This window comes from Panthera uncia, assembly GCF_023721935.1.
Source record: "Panthera uncia isolate 11264 chromosome A1 unlocalized genomic scaffold, Puncia_PCG_1.0 HiC_scaffold_16, whole genome shotgun sequence".
Classification (NCBI taxonomy): domain Eukaryota; kingdom Metazoa; phylum Chordata; class Mammalia; order Carnivora; family Felidae; genus Panthera; species Panthera uncia.
In genome coordinates this window covers 2,321,761-2,341,202 of record NW_026057576.1, presented here as the reverse complement: position 1 = coordinate 2,341,202, position 19,442 = coordinate 2,321,761, and the positions used below count along the sequence as shown (strand labels likewise).

At 39.5% G+C, this 19,442-nt stretch overlaps 1 protein-coding gene across 19 annotated transcripts in view; it reads right to left on the bottom strand.

Annotated features, from left to right (window-relative positions):
• Positions 1-19,442, bottom strand: part of FGF9 (fibroblast growth factor 9) — a 211,428-nt gene that overhangs the window by 66,344 nt on the left and 125,642 nt on the right. Inside the window, exon 3 of one of the 19 annotated variants that reach the window (XR_007461184.1) lies at positions 7,275-7,655. The exons of 15 other annotated variants lie outside the window; for them this stretch is intronic. Coding sequence is in view for 1 of the 4 variants with exons in the window: in XM_049647356.1 (XP_049503313.1) it covers positions 10,306-10,617 (312 nt within the window). In the remaining 3 variants the exon portion in view is untranslated. Of the gene's footprint in view, positions 1-7,274; positions 7,656-10,110; positions 10,618-13,820; positions 16,090-16,328; positions 17,572-19,442 lie in introns of those variants that run through there. 3 more of the 19 variants (XR_007461194.1, XM_049647356.1, XR_007461193.1) reach the window with 3 other exon arrangements.

Below are 19,442 nucleotides of genomic sequence, written 5' to 3'. Positions count from 1 at the left end.
ACATTCTATACTACCCAAAGCAATCTACACATTCAATGCAATCCCAGTCAAAATTACACCAGCATTCTTCTTAAAGCTAGAACAAACAATCCTGTAATTTGTATGGAACCACAAAAGACCCCGAATAGCCAAAGTAATACTGAGGAAGAAAACCAAAGCGGGAGGCATCACAATCTCAGACTTTAGCCTCTACTACAAAGCTGTAATCATCAGGACACTATGGTATTGGCACAAAAACAGACACATAGACCAATGGAATAGAAGAGAGAACGCAGAATTGAACCCACAAATGTATGGCCAACTAATCTTTGACAAAGCAGTAAGGAGTATCCAATGGAAAAAAGACAGTCTCTTTAGCAAATGGTGCTGGGAGAACTGGAGAGCAACATGCAGAAGAATGAACTTGGACCACTTTCTTACACCATTCACAAAAATAAACTCAAAATGGATTAAAGACCTAAATGTGGGACAGGAAACCATCAAAACCCTAGAGGAGAAAGCAGGCAACAACCTCTTTGACCTCAGCTGCAGCAACTTCTTACTCAACACGTCTCTGAAGGCAAGGGAAATAAAAGCCAAAATGAACTATTGGGACTTCATCAAGATAAAAACTTCTGCACTGCAAAGTAAACAATCAACAAAACTAAAAGGCAACCGACGGAATGGGAAAAGATATTTGCAAATGACATATACAGATAAAGGGTTAGTATGCAAAATCTATAAAGAACTTAACAAACTCAATGCCTGAAAAACAAATAATCCAGTGAAGAAATGGGAAGACATGAAAAGACACTTTTCCAAAGAAAACATCCAGATGGCCAACAGGTACATGAGACGATGCTCAACATCACTCATCATCAGGAAAATACAAATCAAAACCACACTGAGATACCACCTCACGCCGATCAGAGTGGCTAAAATGAACAACTCAGGAGACTACAGATGCTGGCAAGGACGTGGAGAAACGGGAACCCTCCTGCACTGTTGGTGGGAATGTGAACGGGTGCAGCCGCTCTGGAAAACAGTGTGGAGGGTCCTCAAAAAGTTCAAAATAGAACTACCCTATGACCCAGCAATAGCACTGCTAGGAATTTACCCAAGGGATACAGGAGTGCTGATTCATAGGGGCACATGTACCCCAATGTTTATAGCAGCTCTTTCAACAATAGCCAAATTATGGCAAGAGCCTAAATGTCCATCAACTGATGAATGGATAAAGAAGATGTGGTTTATATATACAACAGAATACTACTTGGCAACAAGAAAGAATGAAATCATGCCATTTACAGCAACGTGGATGGAATTGGAAGGTATTATGTTGAGTGAAATAAGTCAGTCAGAGAAAGACAGATATCATATGTTTTCACTCACTGTGGATCTTGAGAAACTTAATAGAAGACCATGGGGGAAGGGACGGAGAGAAAAATAGTTACAAACAGAGAGGGAGGGAGGCAAACCCTAAGAGACTCTTAAATACAGAGAACAAACTAAGGGAGGATGGGGGGTGGGGGAGAGGGGAAAATGGGTGATGGGCATTGAGGAGGGCACTTGAGATGAGCACTGGGTGTTGTATGTAAGTGATGAATCATGGGAATCTATCCCAAAAAACAAGAGCATACTTTATACACTGTATGTTAGTCAATTCGAGAATGAATTATATTTTTTAAAATAGTAGGTAGGTAAGTAAGTAAGTAAGTAAATAAATAATGAACCATGATCAAGTGGGATTTATTTAAGAAATTCAAGAATGGTTCAGTATATGAAAACTATCAATGTGATATGCCACAAAAATAGAATGAAATGGGAGGAACCACCTGATCATTTCAATTGCTATAGAAAAAGGATTTGGCAAAATTCAATGCCCCTTCACGATAAAAACATTAAACAAACTAGGAATAGAAGAAAGCTACCTCAACATAAGTAAGGCCACACATGAAAATTCCATGGGAAACATCACACTCAATAGTAAAAGTTAGGAAGCTTTTCCTCTAAAATTAGGAACAAGGCGAACATGTCTACTTTCACCACTTCTGTTACACAGTACTGGAAATTCTAGCCAGAGCAATTAGGCAAGAAAAAGAAATAAAAGGTGTCCAAATTGGAAAGGAAGGAGGAAAATTATATGTGTTTCCAGGTGATATCATTTTAATGTAAATCCTGATAAATTAAAAAACTGAGTATTTTTAAGTTCCCCTAGTGTAGTCCGTAAGACTACATTCAATCCCATGGCCCTGGGTTCATGATCTGAGCCAAAATCAAGAGTCAGACACTCAATGGGCTGAGCCACCCAGGTGACCCTCTTTTCTAAAATAAACATCCATGTAGACCATAAGACAACACTAGAGGAACTTATAAAAGATATATTCATGAGAAGGAAAATGATCTCAGAAAGGGGGACTGAGATGCAGGAAGAAGCGGGCAAATAACTTGCCTAAAATGCAGGAATATCTTCTGAATCAATAGTAATGTTTGATTTGGAAAGATAAGGCTAGAATAAAATGTTGAATAAAAACAAGATAAAAATTGGGACAAAGTGATCAGAGCTAAAGTGTTCCAAGGACCCAAGTTGTCCAAAAGAGGGCTAAAATATTAACTTCAAATGTTGATAAATAAGTATGCATAAGAGTACAAATATGAAAATTGAAGGTATCATTTCCAACCAGTATTCTTTTTTTTTTTTAATTATCAGTATTTAAAAGGCAAGAAAGAAGTAAAAAAACATAGGAAAACATAGTCAAATAGACAGCACCAAGTAAGATTATTGAAACAAATTTAAATATGTCTATAATCACAAGAAAAGCTGGTGAACTAAACTTGCCAGATAAAAGACAGGCAAAACCTAGCCATATGCTATTCACAAAAACCAAAACATAGAGATATGGAAAATTTTAAACTAAATTTTACCTCATTTTTACATATGGAAAAAGACTTCCAGGAAACTAATAAGCAAAAGATAGCTAGAGTAGCTATATTTATTTCAGACAAAAGATATCTCTGACCACAAGCACTATTAAGGATACATCATTACATGACGATAAAAAGAGTCAGTGCACCAACAAATTACTACAATTCTACAACTTATATGCCTCAAAACTAAAAAACAAACAACTACTGCTTGAACTACAGGAAGTAAGTGACAAATTATTGTCGTAAGATGTGTATATTGATTGGAAGAGTTCAACATATTTTTCCCAAACGTGAAATAAGACAAGTAAACAATAAAGCAATAGCAACTACAGCTTTGAAAGAATTTGAAAACACAACAAATAAGCTTGACTTACTGGACATATCTAGAACAGATCCAATAATTACAGAATGCACATTTTTCTCAAGCACAAAGGGAATATTTACAAAAATTAATGCAAAGCAAGTCTCTACATTTAAAAGAAATAGCACACAAGTCTTGCTCTCTAAACACAAGAGAAGGCATAAACAAAAAGATAAACAAAAGGCCCTATATTTGAAAATTAAAGCAAAACTTCACAAAATGTGTCAAAGAAGACATCATAGTGGAAAATTTTAAATATTTGTAAATGAATAATTTACAAATATTCAACTTGAGCCCCACATTGGGGGTAGAGTTTACTTAAAATAAATAAATAAATAAGCCAAATACGGTGAAATTAAAAAAAAAAAAAAAAAAAGAGGGGCACCTGGGTGGCTCAGTTGGTTAAGCATCTGACTTGAGCTCAGGTCATGATCTCACAGTTCATGAGTTCGAGCCCTGCATCGGGCTCTGTGCTGACAGCTTGGAGCCTGGAGCCTACTTCAAATTCTGTCTGTCTCTCTGTCTCTCTCTCTCTCTGCCCCTCCCCTGCTCATGCTGTTTCTCTCTCTCTCTCTCTCAAAAATAAATAAGCATTGGGGCGCCTGGGTGGCGCAGTCGGTTAAGCGTCCGACTTCAGCCAGGTCACGATCTCGCGGTCCGTGAATTCGAGCCCCGCGTCAGGCTCTGGGCTGATGGCTCGGAGCCTGGAGCCTGTTTCCGATTCTGTGTCTCCCTCTCTCTCTGCCCCTCCCCCGTTCATGCTCTGTCTCTCTCTGTCCCAAAAATAAATAAAAAACGTTGAAAAAAAAAATTTAAAAAAAATAAATAAATAAGCATTAAAAAAAATAATAAAAAATAAAATGAAATTAAAAATTAAAAGAAAAAAGAAACACCACATTCGAAAACTTGTAGGCGTATGGCAAAAGCAGTAATTCATGAATATTTAAAGACTTAGATGCCTAATTTAGAAAAGAGGGGCACCTAGGTGGTTCAGTCATGATCGCAGGGCCATGGGATCGAGCCCCATGTTGAGCTTTGTGCTGAGCGTATAGAATGTTTAAGATTTTCTCTCTCTCTCTCCCTCTGCCCCTCTCCCCCATGTGCTCTCTAAAATTAAAAAGAGAGAGAGAGAGAAAATAAAGATGAAATCTAAGTATATACTTAAGAAGTTAGTAAAAAGAGGGGTGCCTGGGTGGCTCAGTCATTTAAGCATCTGACTCTTGATTTCGGCTCAGGTCATGATCTCACGGTTCATGAGATTGAGCCCTGCATCAGGCTCTGCACTGGCAACACAGAGTCAGCTTGGGGTTCTCTCTGTCCCTCTCTCTGCCCGTCACATGGGCGCATGCATCCACTCTCTCTCGAAATGAAAATAAACATTTTTTTAAAAAAGAAAAGAAGTTAGTAAAAAGAAAAAAAAGATAAACAGAAAGTAAAGTAATAAAAAGGAGAGCCAATATTAACTCAACAGAAAAACAAAGAGGCTAAGAAAGAAACGGTGCCCTAAGAAGTGTCAGATTCCCTTAATCAGTAGTCTCAAACTTTATCTTGCAACAGAATCATGTGGAGGGCTTGTCAAAACATGGGTTGTTCAGAATCATCCCTGAAGTTTCTGATTCAGTAGGTCTAAGATGGGCCCAAGATTTTGCATTCTAACCAACTCCCAGGTGATGCTGATGCTGCTGGTCCAAAGATTAAACTTTAAGAACCACTGATCTAAGTTAATGTCTTTAAATCCTAACCAAATTAACCATAAAAGTACTTTTAACTCTACTCATAGAAGACAGATAATACATACGTATTTACCTTCTCTCCACTCTGAGACTCTGCTAAAATGTAAACCTACATAATAATGAGACCAAGAGTCCATCAGCAGATAAGAAATCACAATAAAGTTCTGGAAGAAACCAAATGGAGTAATGGTAGCAAAGTCCATGATGAAGAAAACCACAACTTTATTGGAATCAAAAATCTACTGAATTACTCATGATAAACTCTAAACAGGATCAGAATCAGTCTAGCATATGTGACATCAGACAAATAGAAAATCAAGGAGAAAAAAAAGAGAGAGAAAATAGCAAAAGAAAATTATCAGTGAAATACACAAGAAAATAATTTGGTTTCAATTAATTACCTTAGGATCTAGTCAGAGAGATACATATTTGAAGATGACAATTACAGAACAACAGTCCAGCTGAGTAGCTAGGAATATAAGGAAAGATTTTACAAACAAGTAGAACTTGACCTTGTTCTTAAAGCCACCATATTTGTTATATGAGTGGCAAGAGTTTGGCTTTTTTGTTAACAATTTTTTTAATGTTTATTTATTTTTGAGACACACACACACACACACACACACACACACAGAGCATGAGTGGGGGAGGGGCAGAGAGAGAAAGGGAGACACAGAATCCGAAGCAAGCTCCAGGCTCTGAGCTGTCAACACAGAGCCCGGCGCGGGGCTCGAACTCATGGACCATGAGATCACGACCTGAGCCAACGTCAGATGTTTAACCGAGTCACCAGGTGCTTTTGGCTTTTTTAATTTCCTTTTTAACGCTTCATCTTCCAAAGTAGCTTGCACCATTGAGGAGTGTCAAAGGTAGGTTACAAACTTATTGAATTACTAAGAGAATTGTTCATCTTAAGTATTTTTACAAATTATAATTTTAAACATATTCATGACTTTAGTAGGAAAGCAGGAAAAGTAGATGAGAAAAGTTTTATTAGCAGAAGATATTAAATAATGCAAATATATTCAAAGCAATATAGTTTTACTCCAAAGACCACGGAAATCCAGGAAAACCTGGACTATACTACAGCCTGTAGATATTTGACATTAGGAAAGATTCAAAATAAATTTGTCAACTTATAAGGAAAAAATGTAAGGGATTAACTTTATTAAAGCATTAATAATAAATATTTAGTTTTAACTTGGGTGTTTATATTTCTTTAAATCTTGCTCTAAGTCATATATCATTCTTATATGCAATATCATAGAACAGTAGAGGAATATTAAAAATAATCTAGCCCTTACATTTTACCAGTAAGGAAAAGGAGACCCAGAGGTAATATGTAAACCCACTGTTGTGCTCTTATATTCTAATAAAGAATTTAACTGAAAGAAAAGCCTTAATTGCAATTAATTTTTATGTGGTAGTATAAAATTAAGTTTAGCTTATTTAGCAAGAAGTGTTTGTTTGACCATTCTGGGAACAAACACTCAAATTGCAATGGTTTTTAAGTCGAATTCAATACAAGTAAAGTTTCACGTATGCCAGCTTTGCAAATGGAAAACTGTAATGTGATTACAGTTGAGTTTGAACTGCGGTCCACTTATACATGGATTTTTCCCGATAAATACAGTACAGTACTGTAAATGTATTTTTTCTTCCTTATGCTTTTCTTAATAACATTTTCTTTTCCCTAGTTTATTGTAATACAGTATATAATACATATACAAAATATGTGTTGACTGTTGATCAATAAGGCTTCTCGTCAAAAGTAGGCTATTAGTAGTTAAATTTGGGGGGAATCCAAAACGATACATGGATTTTTGACTGTGCAGGGGCTGGTGCCCCTAACCCCTGCATAGTTCAAAGGTCAACTGTACAAGTATTGCATCATAATCAGGATCAATTTATCACCTTTATTGGTATTTTTCTCCCCAGAGGACATTTTCTTAGACATCTATGCGGTCATCATACTTTTTATACTTTTTAGGAAGAAATAGGCAGAGAGTACATAGCACTTTTTTCTTTTTAATTTTTTTTATGTTTTTTCATTTTTGAAAGACAGAGAGAGACAGAGCACAAGCAGGGGTGGGGCGGAGAGGGCGGGGGACACAGAATCCGAAGCAGGCTCCAGGCCCTGAGCTGTCAGCACAGAGCCCGACGAGGGGCTCGAACTCACAAATGCGAGATCATGACCTGAGCTGAAGTCGGATGCTCAACCGACTGAGCCACCCAGGTGCCCCCATAGCACTTTTTTCTGAAGTTCCAAATACCTATGGCATTCAGTCATCATCCCGTTTCTGAACGTCTTTTTCTTCTTCACATTCTTCTATACTTCTACTTCTGCTAGGGTTGCAGTGGGTGTGCAAATGCAATCCTTGGTTTCCTTCATTCTTTAGAATTTATTTTGAGAAATTAGGTAGATTTTCTGGTTAGACATTCTCCAAGAGAGCTGGTTTTTATTGTTCTCCTCAACAAGAGACCAGCCTACCCCAAATGTGTTGGCACTTATGTTCATGTTTGGAAGTGCTTTCCTGCTCAAGAACTGCTTGTATCTCACGTGGCTCCCCGATATATCTGTGTTCATCCGAACTGCATTCCTGGTCTTCAGGCATCCTGAGTATCTTTTATCTCTCTCCCACCTAGTAACATTTCTGTTGGGTTGAATACTCATGAGATACTTGTATGCTAGTGCCATCTATTGTTGAAAAAATATATGTGAATATGACTCTTGCTAATGGGACTAGAAATTGGATTAAGATTGGCTTTAAGACTACCAAATGATAGAACCACAATTTTGTTACAAAAACACTCATGGAGTAGGAGAGGATACTTAAGCGGTTGTATTTTATCTTTGTCTTTATGTAAGATTTACAAAGACTGTTTTCATTTTCCGCCATATTTAATCGGACTAATTTTATAATCATAATCAGCATAAGCACATATTCCAAGCATAGAAAAGAGAGTAAGATTCAAGTGAAAAAACAAGTTAAATAATGAAATGTATCTCTTATGTATATACAGAATTGTCAGTGTTACAGTCAATTGAAAACTTTAAGGTATTTTATATTAATTGTAAACCTTTAACTATAACAACATAAACATACTTGGTAATTTTTCCATTTAAACTCCAAGAATTGACTTGAAATAAAATTTTTAAGATATTATTTTAAAATAAAGCTTCTCTTTGTGGCTGCCTTCAAAATTCAAACAAAACACCCCATAAGACACGTTTCCATTCCTACTCTCCCTACCTAGGAACGAAAAATGTTAAAAGTTTAGAAAATAAGAATCATAAAGGAAAGATAAAAGATACTAAGATTATTTACAATCTCCTGTGATCCTTTCTACTTTGGGTTCCAAAAGAATCAACAACAGGAATGTCGTTGGAACCAGAAGGTAATGACTAGCCTCTAACCCAGCAATGCCTAACCAATCTTTAACTCCTAATCTTGAGCTCATACGGTTTTGGGTGACAGTTAGGCCAACTTTCCTCCCAAAGAAAAAATGACTTTTGAAATACCTCAACAGATATCTGGTCAATCATACTCTCCTTGAGCACTTCCTGAGTGGGAAGTCTAAGGCCTCCTGAGGAAGCCTGTTCCATTGTGGTAGGGAAATCAAGTGAGGAAATAAAGTTAAATAAAACTAGAAATGCCTCCGAAGTGACTAGAAGGACTTAAGCATAGAGGACAAAATCGTTTTCCCGTTAACTGACTACCCGCACAGCTCTCTATTCTGACTGCTGCATCCGAACATTAGGATGATAACACTTTTATGTAAGTATATTCCACAACCTTTCAATGATCCATTATAAACTGTAAAACCCGTCAATAACAAGACTCCCTTCAATAAACAAACGATTCTTGAAATTAGGCCCTTTTCCCCCCTTGAACCCGTCTTTTTTTATCACTTAGTGATAAGACACTTAGTGTTTTTCTCCTTTGTACATTTTTTTCCTCTTTAGACACAGTTATGTCTGATAAATGCTAATGCTTTTGTTTCTAAGTATTTCTCCAATATGATAAATGTACTGTAAGTGTGGGTACATGGTATTTCTATAGTATTATGGGGGCTTTTCTAGATTTCTCCCTAAAATCCATTCTCCAGTAAATAATAGGCATCCCTGAGCTCAAGAGTATTCGCTCTGACTGCTCTCCAAAACTCCAAACATGCATTCTCACTACGTGCTGTACTTTCCAACGTCAACGTTTCAAAATTACCACAAGACCAGAACAGAATGTTGACTCCCTTCCTCACCACATCCCTCCTCCCTGTGTAAACCTGCCTCTTTCGTGGCACCACCAAGGCTGTTCCGTGTTCTTCCTCATCTTCAACATCCTCTGGACTCTGCTTCTAGCTCGGGCTTCTAATCCTCCTGTTCTCCATATCCTCTGCTCCTTCCCTTGGTGGGATCTTTGTGTTCTGACTTCTACACTGTTTCAGTAACTTCCTAACTGATCTTTCAGTCTTCCAATGAGAAACTGTGATGATTCTCCATTAAACGCAGAATGAAGTCCAAACCCTTCCATCTAAAATTCAAAGGAAAATCCTTCACTTTTGGATCTTTAAACTTCTTTTCAGCTTTACTTTCTACTTCGCTTCCCTTTAACCGTACCCTATAGTTGTTGGGTGTCCTCTCAGAACATACCCTGCCCTGTCCTACCTCAACACCTTTGCTCAAGTATTCTTTGAGCAATAGGTGCTCGTTGACAACGCTCTCCATTCTTGAATTCCCACTGCAAACTCCACTACCCCTTCCAAGAACACTCCCGGTTATAATTAATCCCTCTTTCCCCAAATACTTGGAACCTGTCTGCAGCATTCATCACATTTTACCTTCTATCAGAGTCACGTATATAGGAATCTTTCTCCCACCAAACTGGGAACTTCTTGAAAACAGGGACTGTGTCCTATTTATTTCTGCACCATTTACAATTTGAGCAAAATTCTTTGTTCATGGTGGGTACTTTATATTTGCAGTAAGAATGAACAAAAGTCTCATGAAAATCAGAGTAGACTAAACTATAACATGAGTCAGCTCTTTAAGAAATGGTAAGAGATATCCTTCCTGTTTCCTTAATTTGTTTTGATGTGTATATACTGATTAACAAGATGTTGTTAATGCTTCCACTGTGTGCCCTGGGAATTAATAAAATAGGACAAAGGATTTTAGAAAATGGATTCAACCAAAATTTGGTTGACATCAAGCGAAAGAAATTTACAAAACTTGCCCTACCATTTGTCCTCAGGATGCTAGATTTAGGTTGTTTTGCTTGTAAAAGATAAAATTTCATAAAGCACCTACAACCTAACAGGGAATATGCAAGCGTCCTCTGGAAGTTCTTTGATCACATAATATATTTCTTCTTCACTTTGGCGCTCAAAGGAAAGGGATGACAGAGAGATTGAGCGGAAAATGGAAGGGTGGGGGGAGAGAGAACAGAGGCAAGTGGAAGGAAGAGTGGTAGGAGAGAATAAAAGGCAGAAGTAACTTAAAAGGACTAGAAGTGATTTATAATCCGTTTGGTGTCCAGCGTGCTCATCACTCTGCCCTCTGGCCCCGGGTTGTCTTTGATCTTCCTCACGGCTCGTCCCATCCGCTCCCTGAAGAAGCTGTAAGGACCAAGGGTCAGAGTAATATTATTTCTTCTCTTGTTGAACCCCGGGCTCTCCTTGTAGGCCTGCTTCCTTGCTACTTTTCTTGGGACTAAAATCAATGACCTGCATATATATGCATGTGCATATATACTCAAAGTGGCTGTTGTGGGTTGAACTGTATCCTCCAAAAAAATGTTCCAGTCATAACGCCCAATTCAGGTGACCATGACCTTACTTGGACACAGAGTCTTTGTGGACATAATCAAGTTACGATGAGGTCATAGGGGGCTAAAGTGGACCCTGGTCTAGAGAGTAGTGTCTTTAGAGCAGAAAGGAGAAGGAGATGTGGACACAGAGGCACTGACACACACAGAAGAAAGAGCCACATGGTGATGGAGGCAGCTGCATGCTGAGGAACACCAGGGATTACCAGCAAGCACCAGAAGGTGGGAAGAGGCCAAAACGAATGCTTCCCTAGAGGGAGCACGGCCCTACTGACACCTTGATTTCGGCCTTCTCGCCTCCAGATCTGTAACGGAATACATTTCTGTTGTTGTGAGTCACTCTGTCAGTGATAATTTGTTATGGCAGCCCCAAGAAGCAAATACAGGGACTAAGGCTATTGAGTAATCAGAGAGGATCTTAAGACCAGAGAAGAAAAACTATTAAAAGTTCTCTCCTCCTAAGACAGAAGTTCATCCATTTGGCCCAGATTGCTAAACAATGTGTTTTGCTCTACTGAGAAAATATTTTGTAATATGAAGTTCAGCCTGGTTAGTTTCATTTTATGATGCTTAAATTCTCAACCAGAAGAAAGAAACTGTCACTGAAAAAGAGAAAAAAGCCTAAGAATCACAAATGCCTGGCACCTAGTAGAGGTTTAATAAATACTTGTTGAGGGGCGCCTGGGTGGCTCAGTTGGCTAGGCGTCCGACCCTTGATTTCGGCTCAGGTCATGATCTCACGGTTGGTGAGTCTGAGCTGCATGTTGGGCTCTGCGCTGACAGTGCGGGGCCTGCCTGGGATTCTCCATCTGCCCCCTCTCTTTCCTCCCGCCCCTCTCAGAAATAAATAGACATTTAAAAACATACTTGTTGAATGAATGAATGAATGAATGAAGACAGAATAACTAGACAAGGCTGTTAAGACATAAAAGCAGGGCATCTGATCCTGATACCTGAGCACTTTCACAAACCGAGCTAACACAAGAATGCCCACGTACCACTGGGGAGACACGAAATCAAGAGTAGTTCGCGTAACGTAAAATATATACAAAGCACTGCAGAAACCACCATGTGCTGTAGCAAATAAGTGTTTTCCTAGGTGGATGGGTTCTGGGATGAAACTGTAAAGTAATGTGGTATGCACACACTGCTTGTTAAAAAAAAGGGTAATGAGTCAAAGGAATTGGTTATGATGTGAGCACCTAATTTTATTTATCTTTCTTTTCCCTGCCCCCCCATTAAACCTGCCCCATCCCATTCTTCTTCTCCTTCAGTCTGAATGCTTGTATCAAGCAATCACTGTCTAATTATATATTTCTTCAATAACTTCCAGCCTTCACTCAAAAATCAAGTTTTCCTTCCTTTTTTGCCCCTTATAGCCAATAGAACTTTCCGCAAACATGAAAACGTTCTGTGTCTGCACTGCTATCCAATGCACGCTTCAAATGTACCTAGTGCAACTACAGAACTGCGTTTCAGTGTTTTACCTAATTTTAGTTCATTTCAATAGCCACAAGTGGCTAGCATCTACTGTATGGGCTAGCGGAGCTCTAGACTATTTTTGAGGAAACCCCAGTCTTTTTCATTGCTTCCATCACCCTCTGCCTCACCCTCAAACTCTGGTCTGAGGGGGAAAGAGTTAATAGCCAGCCATCTACATACACTCTGTCCATTAGCCTTGAAACCTGCAGAATGTTCCCAGGCATTGAAGAGACTGCCTGCCCCTGCTTTGCCTATGAAGTGGCAAGTATTTGGGGAATCGATGAAGTTGCAAAGAAAGCCATCATCCAGCCATTCTGATAATCCATCGCCGAAAAGAATTTTATCACAAGACTGAATGATCCAGTTCCACCTGGAATTTTCATCTGATATTTCCAGCCAACTATGATAATGACCATCACTTGGCATTTCTTAACACCCACTATGTACTGAGTGTGGTTTTCTATAAATTTTTTTTTTCAACGTTTTTTATTTTTGGGACAGAGAGAGACAGAGCATGAACGGGGGAGGGGCAGAGAGAGAGGGAGACACAGAATCGGAAACAGGCTCCAGGCTCCGAGCCATCAGCCCAGAGCCTGACGCGGGGCTCGAACTCACGGACCGCGAGATCGTGACCTGGCTGAAGTCGGACGCTTAACCGACTGCGCCACCCAGGCGCCCCGTGAGTGTGGTTTTCTACGTGGTATTAGAAAGCAAAAAAGGGACTGAAGGGGGGGCGGGGCTTTCCTCTAATTGGAAAAATCTAACATTCACAAAAACTAATATACATATTTAAAAACCAGATATTCAAGACGTATTTATCTGTTGTCTTCTGTTCCTTATTTTTTTCACCAGGGGTCTTAAGCACAAGCTCTCTAAGGACAGAGACCGTGCCCTTCTTAGGACACTAAGGGTCTCCCATTCCTAGTCTGAATCTCAGCTGCCACATCAGGATCTCTTGGGAGCTTGTTAGAAATGCAAGCCCACCTCATTACTGTGGAACCGAACCTGCATGGTAATGAGACGCCTGGCTCATTTGTTCACACATTACAGCCTCCAAAGCTGATCTAAACTATTCAGCATAGGCCACACTGATTCCAATTAATTTTCGTGCTTGTTCGGAAAGATGGTAACAGACTGGTCTTCAGCTGGCATTATATTTTATGGGATATTTAAATTATTTGGGAAAAACTTGTCAATTGACTATCACAATTTACGCTTGAGAGTAGTATACTGTTGTTACAGAAAGAGCGTTCGATTAAGACCAGAAAAATCTGAATTTTCTATTCTTGACTTTGTCATCATCTTGTGATGGAACTTTGGGCAAGCCATTAATTTTGTTAGGTTTCAGTTATTTGGTTTTTGTTTTATTCATTGCTTATTCATTTAAATATATAAAATGAAGGTTTTCTACTAGTGGCTCCCGAACCGAAATCGTTAGAATTTCACAAATGAGTAATGACCAGACCTCAGATAAGTTTTTGTATATCTAAAAAAGACTAATACTGGACTCACACATTCAACCATGATACGGTTACCCAGAATTTGCTCTTGAGCTAATTCAGTGCCTCCCAGATTAACATCAAGATTTAAGCTGTCTCAGACACACGAGGAATTCTCTTATTTTTAAAGACTTCCGGAATTGCTATGGAACCGATAGTTACCAGTCTTCACTGTAAACGAACCTAAACCCTTCCATCCTTAAAGCTGTAGCTTGAGCCTGATTCCTCAAAGTCAGCGGAGATGAGGGACAGCTAGTCCCTCTGTTCTGAAAGAAGCCTTTCACATATATGTTACCAGGGATTAGCTGGCAGTTAGCTTGGGACAAGGCCCTCCAGGAAGGACACTGGCTACTTGCAAGGGCTGTAATGGAAGGAGGAAGCTGAATGAGACAAAAACAAAAGTCATCCACCTAGGGTCAAAGGTCTTTCAAGTCAAACACAAAAAGGAGGATGGACACATTTCTTCCTTTGCTCACGCTTTTGTTTGGGTTATTTCTTTTGTGGGCTTTACTATGAGTTTGAGGGCTTTTTTTTTTCTGTTCAGCCCCAGCGACTTCTTACAGTCACTACTTTGTAAAATCGAAAGCAGATATGTCCCCAGTAGGGATACCTGAAAAATTTCCAGCGCCTCAATGTTCTAGAGACTTAGTCAGGGCTATATTTAGATACCATACCACATTTCAGAGAAAATGTGATTTTCCTTGAAGGGTTTGCTCCCACATCCCCTACTTAAACCAAACATACTTTCAAGTTAATAAAAGCTCTACCTGCCGAGGCAGCAAATCTGGCTATAATTAAAAGGGAGGAAACATTTTACACAAGAAAATGTGCTATTTGGTCAAAGCGTAAATATGAAAAACTGCGAAACGTGATAGCAAGATATAATTTGTATTCCTGCTTTTTATTTACTGAACAAGATGTTGGAAGAAAATTGTCTTAACTATAACTTACTATATTCTAATGCCTTTAAATGTTTCACATAGTGACTGCAATGGAGCCCGTAAAAATAACTTTAAATTCCAATGTCAAGTGGAGCGTGGAGATTTGGTTTCATTTTCAAAACTGCTCTGTTGAGAAATACGCCCTAAAAGGCAATTCTCATTTTACTCCGTTATAGCTCCAACAGCTGCAGGACAAAATATAAAATGTATCTAACCCAATCTGAAATTTAGAATTTTGATCTCTGAGGAAAGTATTTTTGAAGAGTCTCACACATGCTGGAAAAAGGATTTAGAATTTTGATAAGGCTTCACAAAGAGAGAAGCACTATAAAATTTTAACAAAGGACTACCTTCTTTTTTTTCTTTTTCCAAGAATGCTTCAGATCTACACTATATAATTTAATACTTTATATACTGTATTACATATGGATTAGCAATACTTTATTCCTAAATTTTACACCCTCTAGACATATCATAGTATCATATTCTGAAAGATACTTTATACAAATTCAAACATTTGTTCACGAAGAAGCAAATTTTTACACACACACACACACACACACAGCATGTATATTTTGTATATTTGTTTTCTGATAATTCACCCATAAAAAACATGCTTTCAAACACAGCATATCTTTCTGAAGCTGCAGAGAGTTCTTTGAGGAGTTCCCAGTTAATAAGGACCCGGAGCCACGGTCATTTTTCAAAGTCTATCCCAGGGGAACATCATAGACATCACAGGCATCTAGGCAAGTGTGGAACCGTGGAAGTGTGCAGCCTTCTGTCTGCACTGCCGGGCCCTTGCTTTTAGCACAGCATAGCCGCCGTCCCACCTGACACTGGCCGATACCGCTGCGGCCGGCACCTTATCTTCACTCACAAGGACACCTAATTCATCATTGCTGTCATCTTTGAAAAAAATCACGTATTGCAGTATCTGTTGTACTGCAGCCGTGACAGTTTGGATGTCTGCACTAGAAAATATACTTAAACAATTCTCATATTAACACAAAATGTCCCGTGTGCTACCCTCGCTACCTTTCTCCTTTGACTTCACTGAAAGACTTTTAATGAAATTTGCAAACACTATATTTCTGCCTAAATCATAAGTTATTTGACGTCTACATTTGAGTGAGGAGTGAAACGGTTCTTGCAAAAACAGTGCAATGCACACTGAGATCACTTGAACTGAAATGTAGAAGGGCATAAATGTAACTAAAGTCATGTGTACCCTACAGATATACCTACAGTTTATGTCTTGATCTCCATTTAGTATAATGTCCCTTTTCCTAACTTCTGTGCCACTGTCACATCTAATTCATTTTAAACGTATAACACTTTTATTTATTTTTTTTTTAATTTTTTTTTCAACGTTTTTTATTTATTTTTGGGACAGAGAGAGACAGAGCATGAACGGGGGAGGGGCAGAGAGAGAGGGAGACACAGAATTGGAAACAGGCTCCAGGCTCCGAGCCATCAGCCCAGAGCCTGACGCGGGGCTCGAACTCACGGACCGCGAGATCGTGACCTGGCTGAAGTCGGACGCTTAACCGACTGCGCCACCCAGGCGCCCCAACGTATAACACTTTTAAATCAACACATATACTGATAATTAATTAACCAACCAAGAAATATTTATTAAATGTTACTGGAGAACTACCAAAAATCTAGAAGACCTGTTACAAACTCTTAAGGAATTTATATTCAAGTAAAAAATAGAACCAGATAACAGTGAAAGTCTACATATTTTTAAATGTATTCATAGCAGTTTCTGTACCAAAAAAATATTTGAGGCATATAACGAAACATTAAAACAGGGGTTTATTTCTACGTTATACCAAGAAAGTATGGCGACACGGGAAAATAAAGGTAGAAAACCAGGATAATGTATGTCACAAAACTGAATGACATATAGCAGAATAATATATACAGTCACCACACCAAGTCACAAAGTTGGTGCTGAAGAACACAGCACCGGTTACCAGACACAGAGTGTCTGTGAGATAAAAAAAAAAGACCAGGCACACTGGTGAGAGGTCTTTTCTTCCTGCTGGAACTAAGAGAAATTTCCCCTCTGGATTCTCTTTAAGAGAGACAATGTGGGGCGCCTGGGTGGCTTGGTCGGTTAGGCGTCCGACTTCAGCTCAGGTCATGATCTCGCGGTCTGTGAGTTCGAGCCCCGCGTCGGGCTCTGTGCTGACAGCTCAGAGCCTGGAGCCTGTTTCAGATTCTGTGTCTCCCTCTCTGTCTCTGGCCCTCCCCCATTCATGCTCTGCCTCTCTCTGTCTCAAAAATAAATAAGCGTTAAAAAAAAAAAAAGAGAGAGAGACAATGTGACTTAGTGGGTTACAACTTCCATACTCTTTAAACAATATAAGCGTGAGTTTCATTTTGCTGTATTCTTCGCAGTGACGTCAACAAAAGACAAGAAGTAACTGAGAGGTGCCCTGGAGATTTTAGATAGGGAACATTAACAGAGAACCTGTGTGTCACGCAGGGCAATTCATGCCAGCTATCCTAACGTCCAAGCACAAAGTCTAGGTCGCTTCACACAAAACAAGTCAAAGCCACATGTAGGTTGTGGGTTTCTCCCGGCCAGCTCTCCTCCAACAGGGGATGTCTCTCTTAGCTGTACCACCTGGAACGCATGGCCTCCATGACCACTGCAGAGGGTGATCCACGCAGGGCACGGAGGAAGGTACACTGACTCTCAACTCCCTTAGCTCAGAATGATCTCTCCTTACTTACACACCATTGGCCAGACATGACGACATGACCACACCTTGCTGCAAGGGAAGCTGGGAAATGCAACTTCCTGTGTACCTGGGCAGAGGAAAATAAAATGAGATGTGGCTGATTTATAACACTGTCTGTGTCACAATTGAGAATGCGAGGCCGGGAGACTGGATTGGATCCAAAATGTACTACACCTGTGATTGTCAAATGTGAATGTTCGTAAAATGAAGGACACACAAAATATTACAACTTCTATGTGTTGTGTTATTTTAATCCAACAAAAAGAAAAAAACACATATATAAGCAACACATATATGCAGTAATACCCACATGTAAATAACATATATTCACTACATAAAATGGCTTCATATCACAATACATGAAGTATCCTGACAAAAGAGTAGGAGCTCTGTGACCTGAAAGAGTGGGCCAGATGCCAACAGCTGCTCACCAGGTTTTGCTACATTGTCAGGTAGTGTAGTTTCTGTGCATCTGGGTGGGGTAGATTACATTACCTAGCATTAATAAAAATCAGCCTGGGGTGCCTGGGTAGCTCAGTCGCATGAGCCTGAGACTCTTGATTTCAGCTCAGGTCATGATCCTGGTGTCATGGGATCGAGCCCTGCATCGGGCTCTGCACTGAGCATGAAGCCTGCCTATGATTCTCTCTCTCCCTGTGCTCCTCTCCCCCACTCACACACACTCTCTCTCTAAATAAATCAAATAAATAAACAAACAAATAATAAATAAATAAGCCTGATGAAAATGGATAACTGGCTTTAAGACTCCTGCAAAAGCCAAAAATAGAACATAATAACTAAAACACTAAAATGAACGAAGTAAAAACGGCAGGGCTCATGCTTCTCCTTCCCAACTGTATTATGAAATGAAAACAACTATCTAATCAGACAAAGTCCATAAAAACAAAACAGTTAGCAATTATTTGAAAAACGGATTTATGTTCACTAGCGTTAATGATGAACCTAATCCTGAATGTATATTGTGTCTGGAGGTCATTAGTTATCAATGGTATGGGGCCGAGATCATTAGTTATCGATGGTATGGAGCCAATATGAGATTTCAAAACAAACTATCTAGAGCATGAAGACAAGCCTCTATAGTCAATTTTTCTCAGTAATACTCAATCCAGTAGTTAAACAAAATTTTAATAAATTTAAAGATAAATGCTCAGGGGCGCCTGGGTGGCTCAGTCGGTTAAGCATCCAACTTCAGCTCAGGTCACGATCTCGCGGTTCATGAGTTCGAGCCCCGCGTCGCGCTCTGGGCTGACGGCTCAGAGCCTGGAGCCTGCTTCCGATTCTGTGTCTCCCTCTCTCTCTACCCTTCCCCCATTCATGCTCTGTCTCTCTCTGTCTCAAAAATAAATAAATGTTAAAAAAAAATTAAAAAAAAAAAAAAGATAAATGCTCAGGAGGTCCTTGTGAGATTTGTTAATCACAGGACAGAAACCCCAAAACCCACTGAGAAAATCCTTGTTTTTCTTATTATAATAAAAATGACTAAAGTACTATCCGTTCATTCATCCATCCATTGAATTAATAAGTAGTGATTGCAGTCTGCTAGGTGGTAGGTACCGCTCTGGGCACCAAGAATAGAAAGGTTACACAAATCAGGAAAAACGCACTGCTCTCCTGGAGCTGACATTTTAGAGCGCTGGTTCTCAACGGGGGCAGAGATTCTGCCCTCTGAAGGCAGTTCGGCAACATCGTTTTTGCTTTCACAACTAGGAGGGGGGTGCTGTTGGCATCGAGCGGCTGGGGGCCAGGGCTTCTGCTAAAGATGCTACCGTGCACGGGACAGATGCCCACCACAAAGCGTTATCCTGCCCAGAGCGTCGGCAGCGCCGAGGCTGAGAAACCGCCAAGGCCCCATTTCATAAGGTGTGTAACATACCGTAGAATCTTCGCAGTGCTCTAGAAATGAGACAGAAAGTGATC